This window comes from Oncorhynchus mykiss, chromosome 25, assembly GCF_057628025.1.
Source record: "Oncorhynchus mykiss isolate SJ-2025 chromosome 25, ASM5762802v1, whole genome shotgun sequence".
Classification (NCBI taxonomy): Eukaryota; Metazoa; Chordata; class Actinopteri; order Salmoniformes; family Salmonidae; genus Oncorhynchus; species Oncorhynchus mykiss.
The window spans coordinates 66,124,227-66,144,315 of NC_143046.1; the positions used below are offsets into that span (position 1 = coordinate 66,124,227).

Consider the following 20,089-nt stretch of genomic DNA (forward strand, 5'->3'; position numbering starts at 1 on the left):
TAAATCAGGGGCCGCCTCGCCCCACCACGGCTAATGAGATTAGCAGAGGCTTCAGCGCTCATTAACACGACATGACAACGCCTTATTAGAGCCGCCTGGGTGCCCGGCAACCAGCCTATTGTATCAGAACCTCTTTCTGTCTAGTCTTAGCATTCTGTTACACTTACAAAGAGCACAGGCATAGCTCCATCCTCTGAACATTCAGGTAATGCTAGAATTAAAAGGCTTATTACATGCTTTTTGTTTTCATTTTGCACCATTATTACCTTTGTCATCTTATTTAATTTGCATATACATATGTAAATGGCACAAACCACATTTTCATCCACAGTTTGTATGCGAGGAAAGTCATACCTTATAAAACAAAATCACAATAGCTGTGATGGAAACAGGAGGTTTTGGTGTAATTTTATAAATGCTGACAGAATTTGTTCCTTCGACATGGTGGGATATTATTGTGTCTGTAAAATGTATTATGCGGGAAATGACGGTGGAAACACATTTGTGTGCAAATACTCTGAACAAAAATATGAACGCAACATGCAACAATTTCAAAGATTTTACTGAGTTACAGTGCCTTGCGAAAGTATTCGGCCCCCTTGAACTTTGCGACCTTTTGCCACATTTCAGGCTTCAAACATAAATATATAAAACTGTATTTTTTTTGTGAAGAATCAACAACAAGTGGGACACAATCATGAAGTGGAACGACATTTATTGGATATTTAAAACTTTTTTAACAAATCAAAAACTGAAAAATTGGGCGTGCAAAATTATTCAGCCCCCTTAAGTGAATACTTTGTAGCGCCACCTTTTGCTGCGATTACAGCTGTAAGTCGCTTGGGGTATGTCTCTATCAGTTTTGCACATCGAGAGACTGAAATCTTTTCCCATTCCTCCTTGCAAAACAGCTCGAGCTCAGTGAGGTTGGATGGAGAGCATTTGTGAACAGCAGTTTTCAGTTCTTTCCACAGATTCTCGATTGGATTCAGGTCTGGACTTTGACTTGGCCATTCTAACACCTGGATATGTTTATTTTTGAACCATTCCATTGTAGATTTTGCTTTATGTTTTGGATCATTGTCTTGTTGGAAGACAAATCTCCGTCCCAGTCTCAGGTCTTTTGCAGACTCCATCAGGTTTTCTTCCAGAATGGTCCTGTATTTGGCTCCATCCATCTTCCCATCAATTTTAACCATCTTCCCTGTCCCTGCTGAAGAAAAGCAGGCCCAAACCATGATGCTGCCACCACCATGTTTGACAGTGGGGATGGTGTGTTCAGCTGTGTTGCTTTTACGCCAAACATAACGTTTTGCATTGTTGCCAAAAAGTTCAATTTTGGTTTCATCTGACCAGAGCACCTTCTTCCACATGTTTGGTGTGTCTCCCAGGTGGCTTGTGGCAAACTTTAAACAACACTTTTTATGGATATCTTTAAGAAATGGCTTTCTTCTTGCCACTCTTCCATAAAGGCCAGATTTGTGCAATATACGACTGATTGTTGTCCTATGGACAGAGTCTCCCACCTCAGCTTTAGATCTCTGCAGTTCATCCAGAGTGATCATGGGCCTCTTGGCTGCATCTCTGATCAGTCTTCTCCTTGTATGAGCTGAAAGTTTAGAGGGACGGCCAGGTCTTGGTAGATTTGCAGTGGTCTGATACTCCTTCCATTTCAATATTATCGCTTGCACAGTGCTCCTTGGGATGTTTAAAGCTTGGGAAATCTTTTTGTATCCAAATCCGGCTTTAAACTTCTTCACAACAGTATCTCGGACCTGCCTGGTGTGTTCCTTGTTCTTCATGATGCTCTCTGCGCTTTTGACGGACCTCTGAGACTATCACAGTGCAGGTGCATTTATACGGAGACTTGATTACACACAGGTGGATTGTATTTATCATCATTAGTCATTTAGGTCAACATTGGATCATTCAGAGATCCTCACTGAACTTCTGGAGAGAGTTTGCTGCACTGAAAGTAAAGGGGCTGAATAATTTTGCACGCCCAATTTTTCAGTTTTTGATTTGTTAAAAAAGTTTGAAATATCCAATAAATGTCGTTCCACTTCATGATTGTGTCCCACTTGTTGTTGATTCTTCACAAAAAAATACAGTTTTATATCTTTATGTTTGAAGCCTGAAATGTGGCAAAAGGTCGCAAAGTTCAAGGGGGCCGAATACTTTCGCAAGGCACTGTATATAAGGAAATCAGACAATTGAAATAAATTCATTAGGCCCTAATCTATTGATTTCACATGACTGGGAATACAGATACCTTTTAAAAAGAAAACCAGTCTGTATCTGGTGTGTGTACCATTTGCCTCATGCAGTGCGACATCTCCTTCACATAGAGTTGATCAGGCTGTTAATTGTGGCCTATGGAATGTTTTCCCACTCCTCTTCAGTGGCTGTGCGAAGTTGCTAGATATTGGCGGGAACTGGAACAAGCTGTCGTACATGTCAATCCAGAGTATCCCAAAAATGCTCAATGGGTGACATGTCTGGTGAGTATGCAAGCCATGGAAGAACTGGGACATTTTCAGCTTCCAGGAATAGTGTACAGATTCTTGCTGAAACATGAGGCGATGGCGGCGGATGAATGGCACGACAATGTGCCTCAGGATCTTGTCACGGGTATCTCTGTACATCCAAATTGACATAGATAAAAAACAATTGTGTTCATTGGCCGTAGTTTATGCCTGCTCATACAATAACCCCACCACCACTTCGGGCACTCTGTTCACAATGTTGACATCAGCAAAATGCTTGCCCACACGACACATCTGCCCGGTACAGTTGAAACCGGGATTAATCCGTGGAGAGAACACTTCTCCATCGTGCCAGCGGCCATCGAAGGAGAGTATTTGCCCACTGGTCGGTTACGACGCCAAACTGCAGACAGGTCAAGACCCCGGTGAGGAGGACGAACACGCAGATGAGCTTCCCTGGGACGGTTTCTGACAGTGTGTGCAGAAATTCTTCAGTTGTGCAAACCCACAGTTTCATCAGCTGTCCGGGTGGCTGGTCTCAGACGATCCTGCAGGTGAAGAAGCCAGATATGGAGGTCCTGGGCTGGCGTGGTTACACTTAGTCTGCGGTTGTGAGGACTTTTGAACATACTGCCAAAAATATTTAAAACAACATAGGCTTACGGTAGATAAATTAATATTCAATTCTCTGGCAACAGCTCTGGTGGACATTCTTGCAGTCAGCATGCCAATTGCATGCTCCCTCAAAACTTGAGACATCTGTGGTATTGTATTGTGACAAAACTGCACATTTTAGAGTGGCCTTTATTGTCCCCAGCAGAAGGTGCACCTGTGTAATGATAATGCAGTTTAAGTTATTTGGGACTGGGGGGCAGTATTGAGTAGCTTGGATGAATAAGGTGCCCAGAGTAAACTGCCTGCTACTCAGGCCCAAAAGCTAGAATACGCATATAATTAGTAGATTTGGATAGAAAACACCCTGCAGTTTCTAAAACTGTTTGAATGATGTATGTGAGTATAACAGAACTCATATGGCAGGCAAAAACCTGAGAAAAAATCCAACCAGGAAGTGGGAAATCTGAGGTTTGTTGGTTTTCAAGTCTTTGCCTATCCAATATACAGTGTAAATGGGGTCAGATTGCACTTCCTAAGGCTTCCGCTAGATGTCAACCGTCTTTAGAACCTTGTTTCAGGCTTCTACTATGAAGGGGGAGCGAATAAGAGTTGTTGCCTGGACACCAGGTGTCTGGCAGAATGCCATGAGCTAAGTCTCACGCGCGAGCTGCGTTCCCTTTCATTTCTAAAGACAAAGGAATTGTCCGGTTGGAATATTATTGAAGATTTATGATAAAAAAAAATCCTAAATTTTGATTCTATACATCGTTTGACATGTTTCTACGAACTGTAATGTAACTTTGACTTTTCGTCTGGACTTGCTCGTGCGTTGTGAATTTGGATTACTGGACTAAAAGAGCGAACAAAAAGGAGGTATTTGTACATAAATGATGGACTTTATCGAACAAAATGAACATTTATTGTTGAACTGGGATGCCTGGGAGTGCACTCCGATGAAGATCATCAAAGGTAAGTGAATATTTATAACGCTATTTCTGAGTTTTGTGACGCCTCTCCTCGGTTGGAAAATGGCGGTATGTTTTTCTGGCTTGGCGCTGACCTAACATAATTGCATGGTGTGCTTTTACCATAAAGTTTTTTTGAAATCTGACACAGCAGTTGCATTAAGGAGAGGTTTATCTATAATCGTATGTATAACACTTGTATCTTAGATCAATGTTTATGATGAGTATTTCTGTAATTTGACGTGGCTCTCTGCACTTTCACCGGATGTTTGTTTGAGACAATGCATTTCTGAACATAACGCACCAATTTCAAATTAGGTTTTTGGATATAAAGATGAACTTTATCGAACAAAACACACATTTATTGTCAAACATGGAGTCCTGGGAGTGCCATCCGGTGAAGATCATCAAAGTTCAGTGATTAATATTAACGCTATTTCTGTCTTTTGTGACACCTCTCCTTCTTTGGAAAATGGCTGTATGGTTTTCTGTGACTAGGCGCTGACCTAACATAGTAAAGCCTTTTTGAAATCAGACACTGTGGCAGGATTAACAAGAAGTTTATCTTTAAAATGGTGTATAATACTTGTATGTTTGAAGAATTATAATTATGAGATTTCTGTTGTTTGAATTTGGCGCCCTGCAATTTCACTGGCTGTTGGCGAGGCGTCCCACATATCCCAGAGAGGTTAATCAGCTTCTTGATATGCCACACCTGTCAAGTGGATGGATTATCTTGGCAAAGGACACATGCTCACTAACAAGGATGTAAACAAATTTGTGCACAAAATTGGAGAAAAATAAGCTTTTTGTGCATATGGAACATTTCTGGGATTTTTTATTTCAGCTCATGAAACCGACACTTGTACATGTTGCGTTTATATTTTTGCTCAGTATAATAATCAACATATCGAACAAAACTTGGAGTCACACAATGATATGGTGTGTGGTTCTCCCACTACAATTCAGAAAACCATACATTTTATTAGTCTACAGATTAAATAACTTATGATGAACTTCACAGGGGGCTCTTGATGCTCCTTTCCAATAAATATTGACGGTCTTACTCTGGTGACATGAGGATCGATGCTTGACTGCCATTTGACAAATAACAATTATCCATAATAATCTTATCATGTAGACTAGCCTACATCTGCGAGCTGTTGGCTACAGAGACCAGAGTAGGCACATTTGCTATTTAAGGCAACGGTTTGTGATAAAACTATCGGTAGAGTTTAAAATGCGATGGAAACATATTGAACTTTACATTTTTATTCAGTACATGAAAAATTGATTTTGTGTGCACTACGTCATTACACACTCACTTTTATCTGCAATAAGTCAATTTATTGGAAACACACCACTGGTGAGAGAATGCACACATTTTCTTTATGCAAATTCTACAATATCTGCATGAAAATCTGTTGCCAACTGGATGGAAACCTAGCTAGTGAGAAATAAATATTATGCTGAACATTAATACCTTGTCTTCCCTCATCGTTAGTGAAGAGGCCAGGATCACTGCTGCATATGCTGCTAGTTTCACTGCAAACAGAGGAAGAAGAATACAATTGTCAGTATGCATGTTGAACTTAGCAGTCTTTTTGTAGTGATAATACTGATGTGTAAAAAGAAAAATAAATATGTTGTGATGGATCATTTTAAAATGGGTGCATTTTAGGGTCAAAGAAGGTTGTGCCTTTGAAAATAGAACAATGTGAAGCAAAAACGTGCAAGCTCACTCTAAAAATGTTAACATGCAACATTCAATAACAAAATAATGAATCAGTCCCGAGCTAGAGGTCAACATAAATATAAAATGACACAAAAAGAGGAGGGGCGCTCTCCCCACTGGTTGCCATCCCCAACACAAAGGCATGGGGAAGGACTCTGGTCGAAGCCACTGAGTGACATGCACAATCTAATTGAATATCCTCCGCTGTCAGCTCCAATCTAATCTGTGCTGCGTTCTGGAGGATGACAGGAGTGCGGCAGATTCCCCTGCCTTCTCAGTCTGTGAGCAGGACCCGCGGACGTGCCTCCACACAACAACTGGCCAGCATCTGCTCTGAAGGCTGGTCCAGCCCAGGCTGCTCCATGGCTGGCCCTCTCCATGCCCCCAGGCGTCCCCGTGTCACCCCCCTCTGCCCCGGCCCATACCCCACCCTGGGCCTCTCTGCCTCTGTCACACCTCTGCCACTTTGGGCTGGGAGCTAAATAGACCCGCCAAGGTCACACAGGAGTCAGGACTATTTGTTTAACACAAAAAAATATTAAAACAAAATATTGTCTTAATGAAGTGGACATTAGTGGAGTAAATTTTAGAACTGTGTTCTGTGAATTTTAAGAATGAATATGTGTGTACGTATTTCGTTTTTTGTTGTGTATCACTTTTTTAGATTATTACAATCAAACTGCCATGGATGGTCACTGATTTAGTCTTAAATTCTCTCACAGCATGCCAAGTAGCAACTGTAACACAAACATCCATGCTCAGTCCTTTGAGGCCATTTGTCCACTGGGTCAGAGGAAGTCTGAGGGTCTTGTTTGCATTGCATTTTGCTTTGTGGTGATCAGCGTTGACCTTGGTGACGAGGGAGAGAGACTGGCGGGGTCAGATACACGCTGATATGGTTCTTTGCCATATTGCACAGGCGTGGCGGTGACGGCAGGCTCAGACTAGGCTGCTGCCAGATGGTCCAGCACCATCTCCCTTCACACACCCAAGAAGCAGATGTGAGAGGGACCAGGCCTCTCCTGGGAATGTGGAAGACGTCTGGCCTAGCCAAGAACTCCAGGATCATCCCTCCCTCCCCACCCCCTTCCCCAGACCCTGGTTCCCCAGGCCTCTACTCAGCTGTCCTCCACCTCTGGACACACGGCTGAGCATCTGGAGCAGGGCTCTCTGTTCGACAGCAGTAGAGGACATATCTCCTCACCATGCATCCTCCTGGCTATAGGCAGCAGCCCCTATAATAAACACTAGTAGCCCTTTCAGGATGATTGTTACTCATCCTATAGCTCTTTCAGTTATCTGTCTCTGTCTCGCTATTATATACAGTACATTCGGAAAATATTCAGACCCCTTCCCTTTTTCCACATTTTGTTAAGGTACAGCCTTATTCTAAAATGTTATTTTTTAAATTCCCCTTTATTCCCCTCATCACTCATAATGACAGAGCGAAAACAAGCTAATTTATTAAAAATAAAAATAGAAATACCTTATTTACATAAGTATTCAGATCCTTTTCTACGAGACTTGCTATGAAAGTTGAGCACAGAATTGTTTCCATTGATCATCATTGAGATGTTTTTACAACCATGGACAGTGCCTGTCAGAGCAAAAACCAAGCCATGAGATCAAAGGAATTGTCCATAGAGCTCCGAGACAGGATTGTGTCGGGGCACAGATCTGGGGAAGGGTAACAAAACATTTCTGCAGCATTGAAGGTCCCCAAGAACACAGTGGTCTCCATCATTCTTAAATGGAAGAAGTTTGGAACCACCAAGAGTCTTCCTTGGGCTGGCCACCCGGCCAAACTGAGCAATCGGGGGAGAGGAGCCATGATCAGGAAGGTGACCAAGAACCCGATGGTAACTCTGACACAACTCCAGAGTTCCTCTGTGGAGATGGGAGAACCTTCCAGAAGGACAACCATCTCTGCAGCCCTCTACCAATCAGGCCTTTATGGTAGAGTGGCCAGACGGAAGGTACTCCTCAGTAAAAGGCACATGACAGCCTGCTTGGAGTTTAGCAAAAGGCACCTAAAGACTCTCAAACCATGAGAAACAACATTCTCTGGTCTGAAACGAAATCAAATTTCATTAGTCACATGCACCGAATATAACACAGTGAAATGCTTACTTACGAGCCCCTAACCAACAGTGCAGTTTCCAAAAAATATGGATAAGAATAAGAGTAATAAGAGTAAGAGTAAGTAATTTAAGAGCAGCAGTAAAAAATATATACACTGCTCAAAAAAATAAAGGGAACACTAAAATAACACATCCTAGATCTGAATGAATGAAATATTCTTATTAAATACTTTTTTCTTTACATAGTTGAATGTGCTGACAACAAAATCACACAAAAATTATCAATGGAAATCAAATTTATCAACCCATGGAGGTCTGGATTTGGACTCACATTTAAAATTAAAGTGGAAAACCACACTACAGGCTGATCCAACTTTGATGTAATGTCCTTAAAACAAGTCAAAATGAGGCTCAGTAGTGTGTGTGGCCTCCAAGTGCCTGTATGACCTCCGTACAACGCCTGGGCATGCTCCTGATGAGGTGGCGGATGGTCTCCTGAGGGATCTCCTCCTAGACCTGGACTAAAGCATCCGCCAACTCCTGGACAGTCTGTGGTACAACGTGGCGTTGGTGGGTGGAGCGAGACATGATGTCCCAGATGTGCTCAATTGGATTCAGGTCTGGGGAACGGGCGTGCCGGTCCATAGCATCAATGTATTCCTCTTTCAAGAACTGCTTACACACTCCAGCCACATGAGGTCTAGCATTGTCTTGCATTAGGAGGAACCCAGGGCCAACCGCACCAGCATATGGTCTCACAAGGGGTCTGAGGATCTCATCTCGGTACCTAATGGCAGTCAGGCTACCTCTGGCGAGCACATGGAGGGCTGTGCGGCCCCCCAAAGAAATGCCACCCCACACCATGACTGACCCAACGCCAAACCGGTCATGCTGGAGGATGTTGCAGGCAGCAGAACGTTCTCGTCTGTCACATGTTCACGTCTGTCACATGTGCTCAGTGTGAACCTGCTTTCATCTGTGAAGAGCACAGGGTGCCAGTGGCGAATTTGCCAATCTTGGTGTTCTCTGGCAAATGCCAAACGTCCTGCAGGGTGTTGGGCTGTAAGCACCACCTGCAGAACCACTCCTTTATTGGGGGTGTCTTGCTAATTGCCTATAATTTCCACCTGTTGTCTATTCCATTTGCACAACAGCATGTGCAATTTATTGTCAATCAGTGCTGCTTCCTAAGTGGACAGTTTGATTTCACAGAAGTGTGATTGACTTGGAGTTACATTGTGTTGTTTAAGTGTTCCCTTTATTTTTTTGAGCAGTATATATATATACAGTGCCTTGCGAAAGTATTCGGCCCCCTTGAACTTTGCGACCTTTTGCCACATTTCAGGCTTCAAACATAAAGATATAAAACTGTATTTTTTTGTGAAGAATCAACAACAAGTGGGACACAATCATGAAGTGGAACGACATTTATTGGATATTTCAAACTTTTTTAACAAATCAAAAACTGAAAAATTGGGCGTGCAAAATTATTCAGCCCCTTTACTTTCAGTGCAGCAAACTCTCTCCAGAAGTTCAGTGAGGATCTCTGAATGATCCAATGTTGACCTAAATGACTAATGATGATAAATACAATCCACCTGTGTGTAATCAAGTCTCCGTATAAATGCACTTGCACTGTGATAGTCTCAGAGGTCCGTTAAAAGCGCAGAGAGCATCATGAAGAACAAGGAACACACCAGGCAGGTCCGAGATACTGTTGTGAAGAAGTTTGAAGCCGGATTTGGATACAAAAAGATTTCCCAAGCTTTAAACATCCCAAGGAGCACTGTGCAAGCGATAATATTGAAATGGAAGGAGTATCAGACCACTGCAAATCTACCAAGACCTGGCCGTCCCTCTAAACTTTCAGCTCATACAAGGAGAAGACTGATCAGAGATGCAGCCAAGAGGCCCATGATCACTCTGGATGAACTGCAGAGATCTAAAGCTGAGGTGGGAGACTCTGTCCATAGGACAACAATCAGTCGTATATTGCACAAATCTGGCCTTTATGGAAGAGTGGCAAGAAGAAAGCCATTTCTTAAAGATATCCATAAAAAGTGTTGTTTAAAGTTTGCCACAAGCCACCTGGGAGACACACCAAACATGTGGAAGAAGGTGCTCTGGTCAGATGAAACCAAAATTGAACTTTTTGGCAACAATGCAAAACGTTATGTTTGGCGTAAAAGCAACACAGCTGAACACACCATCCCCACTGTCAAACATGGTGGTGGCAGCATCATGGTTTGGGCCTGCTTTTCTTCAGCAGGGACAGGGAAGATGGTTAAAATTGATGGGAAGATGGATGGAGCCAAATACAGGACCATTCTGGAAGAAAACCTGATGGAGTCTGCAAAAGACCTGAGACTGGGACGGAGATTTGTCTTCCAACAAGACAATGATCCAAAACATAAAGCAAAATCTACAATGGAATGGTTCAAAAATAAACATATCCAGGTGTTAGAATGGCCAAGTCAAAGTCCAGACCTGAATCCAATCGAGAATCTGTGGAAAGAACTGAAAACTGCTGTTCACAAATGCTCTCCATCCAACCTCACTGAGCTCGAGCTGTTTTGCAAGGAGGAATGGGAAAAGATTTCAGTCTCTCGATGTGCAAAACTGATAGAGACATACCCCAAGCGACTTACAGCTGTAATCGCAGCAAAAGGTGGCGCTACAAAGTATTAACTTAAGGGGGCTGAATAATTTTGCACGCCCAATTTTTCAGTTTTTGATTTGTTAAAGTTTGAAATATCCAATAAATGTCGTTCCACTTCATGATTGTGTCCCACTTGTTGTTGATTCTTCACAAAAATAATACAGTTTTATATATTTATGTTTGAAGCCTGAAATGTGGCAAAAGGTCGCAAAGTTCAAGGGGGCCGAATACTTTCGCAAGGCACTGTATATATATATACACACTAGCAAGATTTCTGGCTCTCACAGACCTGTAACTTCTTCTTTAAGAGGCTCCTCTGTCCTCCACTCGTTACCTGTATTAATGGCACCTGTTTGAACTTGTTATCAGTATAAAAGACACCTGTCCACAACCTCAAACAGTCACACTCCAAACTCTACTATGGCCAAGACCAAAGAGCTGTCAAAGGACACCAGAAACAAAATTGTAGACCTGCACCAGGCTGGGAAGACTGAATCTGCAATAGGTAAGCAGCTTGGTTTGAAGAATTCAACTGTGGGAGCAATTATTAGGAAATGGAAGACATACAAGACCACTGATAATCTCCCTCGATCTGGGGCTCCACGCAAGATCTCACCCCGTGGGGTCAAAATGATCACAAGAACGGTGAGCAAAAATCTCAGAACCACACGGAGGGACCTAGTGAGTAACACACTACGCCGCCAGGGACTCAAATCCTGCAGTGCCAGACGTGTCCCCCTGCTTAAGCCAGTACATGTCCAGGCCCGTCTGAAGTTTGCTGGAGAGCATTTGGATGATCCAGAAGAAGATTGGGAGAATGTCATATGGTCAGATGATTTTTTTACAGTGGGCTGCCGATATAGAGTCGATGTGCGGGGGCACCGGTTAGTTGAGGTAGTATGTACATGTAGGAGTTGTGGTTGGAGGCCGAGCAGTTACCATACCATGCAGTCATGCAACCAGTCAGGATGCTCTCGATGGTGCAGCTGTAGAACCTTTTGAGGATCTGAGGACCCAAGCCAAATCTTTTCAGTCTCCTGAGGGGGAATAGGTTTTGTAGTGCCCGCTTCCCGAATGTCTTGGTGTGCTTGGCCCATGTTAGTTTGTTGGTGATGTTTGTTGTCCTGGCACTACACAAGCGTCACGTCCTTTGGCACTATCCCTACGATGAATCATGTTGGTGGCAGCATCATGCTGTGGGGATGTTTTTCAGCGGCAGGGACTGGGAGACTAGTCAGGATCGAGGGAAAGATTAACGGAGCAAAGTACAGAGAGATACTTGATGAAAACCTGCTCCAGAGCGCTCAGGACCTCAGACTGGGACGAAGGTTCACCTTCCAACAGGACAATGACCCTAAGCACACAGCCAAGACAACGCAGGAGTGGCTTCGGGACAAGTCTCTGAATATCCTTGAGTTGACTAGCCAGACCCCGGACTTGACCCCAATCAAACATCTCTGGAGAGACCTGAATATAGCTGTGCAGCAACGCTCCCCATCCAACCTGACAGAGCTTGAGAGGAACTGCAGAGAAGAATAGAAGAAACCCCAAATACAGGTGTGCCAAGCTGCTTCAACAAGTGCTTCAACAAAGTACTGAGTAAAGGGTCTGAATAATTATGTAAATGTGATATTTCAGTTTTTATATTTTAAATAAATTAGCAAAAATGTCAACTTTTTTCTTTGAGGGGGAAAAAACTATTCAATCCATTTTAGAATAAGGCTGTACCGTAACAGAATGTGGAGAAAAAGTCAAGGGGTCTGAATACTTTCCAAATGGTCTTAAGGAGAATATTTTGAGTACAGGTTACACATGTACAATAATTATCTTTCTCTATAATAGAGGACCATTTCGAAATATGCACCCTTATCAAAAACAAGTTATGGCTCACAGATGGCAGCGGTACAACAGTTTCTTCCATTTCTGCGTTTAAAAAAATGGGTTTGTTTCCTATAGGGGGATTTGGAGCAAAGTTTGAAAAAGATCACAGGTATAAACAATTAATTAGAGCCACACATTAACTATTTATCCGTATTAAAGGTGTAATGTGATGTCGCTGGGAGCAGCCCTGAGCCAATGTGAAACCGTTTCCATTAAGTACTGCCTAATTAATTCCATGAATAATTGAGGCTGCCATTTTTCTTGGGACCAGTAGAAACACCTCTCTCTTTCATCTCCTCCCATGACCTTTGTCAGGAAAAGTTGACAGACCTTTTAGTCAAACTTAGCCTGTTTCAAATGCACTTGCGAGAACAAGGATCATTCCTGTGTTAGTATCAATTACAGGTAAAGCTCATCAAAACACTTGCCTGATGACTTAAACTTGTTTTCTTCCACTGCTCAGTCTGAGATTGACATCATTGAAGTCGTTTGTGGTGACGTCAAAATAAAGGGTGTTGTACAAAACAAAGTCATCAGCGATTGGATCATCTCTAACCAATCAGAGTATCAAAGCCAATTTCTAAATGCAGCTTTACCCACGTGTGTTCTGGCCCAACCCATCAGTTTATGGGACTAATCAGAATGGTTAGAATGTTTGCGTTCTAGAAATCGTTGGATAGGTACTCAAATCTAGACTCATTGCGGAGAAGAAACTAACGTCCGTGGGTCTGGTGTAGCGTTTGGCCAGATCAAGGAGTTTGGGTAGCCAAGCAATCAAAACACACGCCTCCCATTTCTTCTTCCCAGAGAAATACTCTCACGTACTTTGCATCAGGCTCCATATCACTAAATAAGCCTTGACACTGATGTTCCCTTCAACCATGGTGGCACTCAATTAAGACAAGGACAGTTCCGTGTTCGAAGACACAACTGCATTCCAGTGTGGAATAAAAGCTCCCTTCTGACAAACCTCAGTCATTTCTGGTTGAACTAATCTGTTCCCCACACGGCCCCATTGTCTGCAGACAAGCCAGTGAGGTGAAGCAAAAACACAGTATCCAGATTAGGACTAATCATTAGGATATAATCCCTGGCTCCTGGGAGAGGCAGACCAGTTTGCGCAGAGATTACCGGTCGGCCGCCATTTATTGAGCCTGGGCTAATTCAGCAGAGGGGGGACAGAGACAGAGGGGGGCAAAGCGCAGATAACAATGGCTCCGTTGGCTCTTCAAACAAGCCGCCCCAATCCAAATCCATGCCCTCTTCCATGGGCGTCTTGAATATAAGGTTATCCCACTCTCCCTGAGCTCCTGTAATTGGATTAGTCTCAGAGATTTATGAAAATGAACTTCAGCAAATGGAATACAGCTCTAAACCAAAACTCTTCGTAGAGTTTTCAAAAAATCCAAATTAGAAAGTGAATGTGTGGAGTGTGACAAACGCACGCACAATGGTTTGTGCTTTCCGGTGGAAAGGTTGTCCTTGTTGAACACACCACCAACAGTACCAACACCACAGCTGTAGACAAAGGCCGTGTCCCTGTTTGCCTCCACCCACAGGTGAGGCCTGCTCTCTGGGCCAGACTGGGCACCAGGTGGCCATCCTGCCAGCAGGCCAACGCTGCTCTAATCAAGGATGTGGAGCCCAGCTGGAGTTGCCAACATCTGCTCCCAATGCACTTGGGCGGCTAACGGCAGGCTATGGTCTGTGCATATACTGCATGAGCTGTGACCTTAAGGCAAAGGACATTTAAGAGATCAAACACAGAATATGAAGAGGTTAATGGAACGAACAGAGAGAGACTACTGAAACCTAAAAGGGTTCAAATACATTTTAAGAAGTAACTGAAGTCTAAAACATCAGATGGATGGAGCATAGCTTTTCCTGGTGTCTAAATATGGCTGTTGTACCACTGTCAACACCCCATCACTTGCTACCATTTTCCCATTTCCTTGGACTCCAGCAGGACTTAACCCAGAGATTGTTTAGTCCTCAGTACAGAGCGGCAGTCTACTGAGCAGCAATCAGCAACCTTCTGTTGTGTAAGTGAGAAATGATTGACAGCGTGCCACGGTGTTCCCATTTATTTCTTCTCCCGAGCTGTTTTCTGTCAGAACGGCTATTGATTTTTCCATAAAGTAAGAAAACAAGTACCGTTGAGGGGCCAGGGAGGTCAGGACAAATTAAACCAGAAGATGTAAAGCCCTCTGTCTCCCTATTATTGGTTACCACAGACTTCTTCTCCATGTTTTTTATATGGGCCAACAGATAATGAGATCATCAAGGGGAATACCCAGTGGAGGCAGGTGTCTAGCAGTGGGAGGGACATTGGGGAGAAGAGACCAACCAGCTTTACACACAGGCAGCACTATGCCCTTCTTTGGGACGTCTATGGAACTAGCCTATTCCTCCACGGTCCACGTTTCTATTTTCTTACTAGTGTAGTATACAGACACCGATGATTTCCACTCCGTTGAGGATAGCAGAGGTTAGGTTAGATTATTCACTGTGTATTTTTATGTCAAACTGGCTCAGCCCTAAAGTGTCCAGGCAGGACTGAATAGGCCTATTTAGTAAACCCATTATTGTAATTAATATGACAGCATGGTAATTGATTGGTTCCAATGTCACTTATAGGCAGTCACAGTAGTATGTCTAATTTAGATTTATTTTTATTTTTATGCACACATTGGAATGCACTCAATTGAACTCAGGACAGACATAGCTTCAAATATTAAGAATAATATAGACATTTATTTTGAAACGAATCAATACCTCACCAAGCGACTTATTTACTTGAGACAATTTCTCCCAGCAAAGTAATGAGCTGAGTGATGCCTTGCGGCCACAGTATCAACGATCCCTCCCCACTTATCACCTCAGAGAGAGAGCAGATGAGCAGGAGAAGGGAATATCATTCATTTTTTATGTCAATGAAATACTTGAAGGTGCAGAAGCATCAATGTGATGCACTTTTTGTTTTAGATGGGGCCACATTGAATATTGACAACTAGATGTAGACAGGCAGTATAGATCATTTTAAATGTCGCTGTGTTTAATTGCCTCTGTCAGATAGTAGTTATGCCCATGACTTTTATATTACGGCCCAAACTGCCTCAGTAACTTCACCACCCAAAGGGTAAATGGAACGTGATATTTAGGGGTGATTTGTAGTTTGACTAGGTCTGTGTCAACAAAGGCCAGCAATAACATATTTTACAATTGTAGGCTATATTGTAAATATTGCAAAGGTTGCAAATGTTATGTCATATTTAGGAAATGCCAAATGAAAACACTTTAAAAAAAAAAAAATCACTATCCTAAAATATTATATCCTTTTAGATGTTATATTATTGTCCTGCCAAACTTGATATTTTCTCACACAAAAATAAAATGTATGTTTGGAACATTACCCTTCAGACATATTCTCATCAGAAGCCTCTCGTTGCTCCTTGGCCTCCAGGACCAATGGGATCTTATCCTTCCAGCACTCCTCTGCCCTGAGGCCCACTCCATCAGCCTCCCTGTCCACTCCCACCCAGCCTCCAGCGCCCTTCTTCAGCCTGGACAGACGCTGCTTTTTGGACAACCTGTGGTTTCCGCCCCGCTCGCCATCCACCCCTGACACCGTCAACTTCTGCTGCAGGCTGACCGTCACATCAGAGGTCATGCGTTTGACCTTCCGCCTCCTCCTGAGTGGCCGTCCCGGGGTGTTCTCTGTGAAGGAGTCTGACTCAGGCCAGGAGTGCTGCTTGGTCTTGATGGCGTAGCTGTTGCTGGAGCAGGAGGGCCAGCGCTTGGCCATTACCATGTCGTCTGAGTCGCTGTAGTTGGCGGCGGAGGGGGGCGGGGCAGCATTCTCCCGGCAATCCTTGGCTGCTTCGTCCAGGCTGGACTCGGAGGCCTCACTGAGGCAACGGCTGTGCTCCAAGGGGTGGAGAGAGGAGTCACAACGGCGTTTACGTCCCCGGCGCCGTCGGATCTGCCTGCGCTGTTGCAGAGGACTCAGAACCATCTCCTCCCAGAGCTCCTCTAGCTTGGTCTGCTCGGAGGTCTGCTCCAGGGCTGACACCAGGTCGTGCACCAGCTCATCCATCATGCTGCTGGGGGACAGGGGGAGAGGAATAATGGTAAGCTGGAGCTGTATACTGTAGATGTGATTGGCACATGAATAGAATGAGTATAGTGTAAGTTGACACTAGCTTATGGTGCGTCTAGGATAAGAGGACAGTGTATGCTGCTGCTGCTGCTGCCAACTACAACACTACTGAAGCTACTGTTAAAGCTTAATGCACATGACTATGAAGATGTTTTGTTCAACTAATTGTTAGTCTTAATACAGCCTTCATAAACCCTTCATAGGGCCAATGTAGATGCTATACAACTTATTTATAGCATACTGTATAAAACAAACTTGCAGGTCTGGCATCTGGCACTTTGCCAGAAGTATCACAGACATGTGCTTAGGTTTTCTATAAAATGCTTACTGATCGTTTAAAGTGGAACCTAGGATTTTTTTCAGTTTAAAAAAAAAGTAATAACTATCATTTTCTCTTCTAGTGCAGTTTGCTTTCTGTCAGGCAACCTACAGCGTTCCAAGACCCACTACCCAGGCATAGTAACAGCAGTGACTACATAGCCTACAGAATGAATCTACTCACAACTCATTCTTTATTTCAGCACTGCTTCTACTGAAACACTTTTGAATAGAACATGAAGACAGAGTGAAAGAGATAATTTGATCATTAGGCTATAATCAGGACTGAATATGACCAATTGGACAGGGGAATTAAACTATTATGTAAAATATATTGTGTGTAGCCTTCAGCACTTCGGCAGACTCCAAATAACTAGAAAGTTCATATCGTTCATCAATCAGTTTCTTCTATCGTTCTAAAACTGACCATGATAATTAGATAACAATAGGCCTAGCCTGGGGAGCGAGATGTGCTAAGAAAACCACAAACCAAAACATTATCGTTGCGAAACCTTGATATCGCTTACAACGGTATCGTGACACAATTGTTGTTACTGCACTTAAAATGAGAACGCTGTTTGAGATTACATGCTCCGTTTCTCAATGAAATTATATCCTTACGTTATGTAACGATGCTGTTGTTTCCACTCACCAGTCGCAGTTCCTGCTTGTTTTGTTTTCACAGCTGTAAACATGAGACGTACTTCCGCCCCGCTGCCAAACGAATGAAGTAATTTCCGCCCCGCTGTCTTTTTCGGTCTGTGCTCTCTTTATCAAGGCGGAGTATTGATAACTGGTCGCGCTAAATGTGTCCTGAACAACTGCGGTGCTGCCCAGGGGTGATGAAATTCATACTTTAAAAAAACACTTTTATCCAAAACAGCCACGGATGTTTTCCTCATTTGTGTTGCTCAACTCGCTTCTGTCAATTGAATCTCGGAGGTCAGTATGTCTCCAGTTCAGCAACACAAATTAGGAAAACATCGGTGGCTGTATTCCTTAAAATTATGAATTTAAGCAAATCGCGGGAGGACCACAGTTGTACAGTGCAGTCATGCATTTTTTAAATGTACATTTTACAAGTATCGACTCATGTTGCTAGCAAATCGCGCGACTAGTTATCAATACTAAACTCTGCCTCGATATAACGTATGCTTGGATATAACGGTTCTTGGATATAACGGATCCTCGGATCCTATCTGGGATCCTTGGAGCGTTTCTATCCCATTGAAGTTTACATTTTAAACGATAAGGTTCCAAGGATCCCACAACCCAGATATGATCTTTATCCCACCCATAAAAAAAGCTACCTTAGTTGAGCTCTCTGCACTATGCTTAAAGGGGCAGTGCAGTTAAAAACGTATTCTTTCACATTAAGAGGTCTAAATAACACTGAAATTGTGAACATGGTAATAATGCCCTTTTTGTGTAGGAGCTGTTTGAAAAAAATGCCTGGAATTTCAGGCTGTTCAGGTGGGATGGAATTTTTAGCCACAAAGTGTCACAAAGTGATCTGATTATAATAGACCAATGACTGTTCATCTGGGTAAGGAGGTTGGCTCTTAACCATCCTAACAGCCATTCAGAAGATATGTAAATATCTTCAAATTTGCTTCCGAACACCCACACAATCAGACTGAGCATTTCAAGGGCCAATGGAGGCTCAGGGAAATAAATGAGAACAAATATATTTTTGAGTTAGTTTCATTAAATATATACACACACACACACACACACACAGATTTATCAGACATACCATGATGACTTAAAAAATGCATTACAAAGACTGCATGGGGGCTTGAAGCACATAGGCTACCAGAGTCTAGTTATATATAGACATATATATATAGACATATAACAAGGGAATATAATTAATATCTTTATTTTGTATATATTTTTTAAGGAAACTTCCCAGAGGGCAATATAACAGTACATCATGTCAGGTCAACTGTTTTCTTGACCAGGCAAGCAATAGATGGGCCTATAATACAGCTAGTATGAAAACAGTATTCCTAGTGGTTTGCAGAATAGTTCCCTCAAAGTGACATTGTTCCTTGTGTGTTGAGAAAGACCCATTCTAAATGTATTAGATAAGTTCATACTTTTTTTAAACAATATAAATAAGTGTTTTTAGACAATGTCTGACAAGTGCCAATAATGGAAGTTTTCCTCAAAGTGAACGTGTGGCTGAATGAAAAGTCATTTACCACTCCTTTCAACTCTCAAATGAAGCCAGGCTAAGTAAAATAAAACATTTAATTTTCTGAGAAAATTAGCACAAAAGCCATTTAATCTCTCTCATCTTACTCTTAATAACTGCACATTTCCCCTTGGGCCCATGGGAAAGGGCCTCTCTGTGCCGCTGCCACCTTATCGGTCCTCTCCATATGTCAGCATGCTGAGCGGCTCCCTCAGTACCCAGCCCCCGGCCTCCTCTCACCGGGCCTGTGGGAGAGCTGGGCTCCAGGGCCCGCCATTGTTCTGGCCTGGGAGGCAGTCCGGGGAGAGGCCTGAAAGCCGGAGAGGGGGAATAAAAAAAACTCAGCCACTGCTTCATTAAATGCCAGCCTTTCACAAGCAAACATATCAGAAACAACCCCCTTTCAGAGGTGGTAATTAGCAATTTGGAAACCTTGCCCCCTCAGGATATACAGTTTCAATTTAGTCGGCAGGACAGCTTTAGATTCTAAGGCACTTAATATTCATTGTTTCTCCCATCTTCCCAATTTCTCAACGTACATTGTCTATCCTTTCACTGGTGATAAAGTTTTTTTTTTATCTGTCATGTAATTCTTCTTTTCAATGAGCCTTCTGCAAGAGAATAAAACTTTTCTAGATCATTTTCAAAGGGATTTGTCAAGAATGTGTGGGATATGATAGCAAAGTGCTTTTCAAGAAGCGCCAAGCCGGAAATCCTGTAGAGTTGTGCATGCTTGATTAAGTTGAGAAGTAAATAGTCTGTTAAGAAAACTTGGGGCAACTCTGCCACAGAGGAGACTCTCCCCTCCACAGGAAAGGGCATTTGGGTCTTTGAAAGTCAGGCCAACAAAAGCCTAAACAGACATGCAAGAAACTTGCATCACATGTTAAATATGACTGTGATGACCAATGGAGATTGTCTTCAGACAGCTATTCTAGCACGGCTTAGACATCCTTATGCTGTAGCACTTGCTGTTGCACCCGGCATGCA

General features: G+C 42.9%; 1 protein-coding gene across 8 annotated transcripts in view; it reads right to left on the reverse strand.

Moving 5' to 3' along the window:
* Window positions 1–18,227, reverse strand: part of LOC110505542 (G patch domain-containing protein 2-like) — a 39,543-nt gene extending 21,316 nt beyond the window's left edge. Inside the window, exons 1-3 of one of the 8 annotated variants that reach the window (XM_090220796.1) lie at window positions 17,552–18,227; window positions 15,836–16,525; window positions 5,550–5,611 (exon numbers count right to left, since the gene is read on the reverse strand). In XM_090220796.1, the coding sequence (XP_090076922.1) occupies window positions 5,550–5,611; window positions 15,836–16,521 (748 nt within the window). In that variant the 5' untranslated portion in view covers window positions 16,522–16,525; window positions 17,552–18,227. Of the gene's footprint in view, window positions 1–5,549; window positions 5,612–15,835; window positions 16,526–17,520 lie in introns of all 8 variants that reach the window. The other 7 variants (XM_021584832.3, XM_021584833.3, XM_021584829.3 and 4 more) reach the window with 7 other exon arrangements.
* Window positions 18,228–20,089: the final 1,862 nt, after the last annotated feature.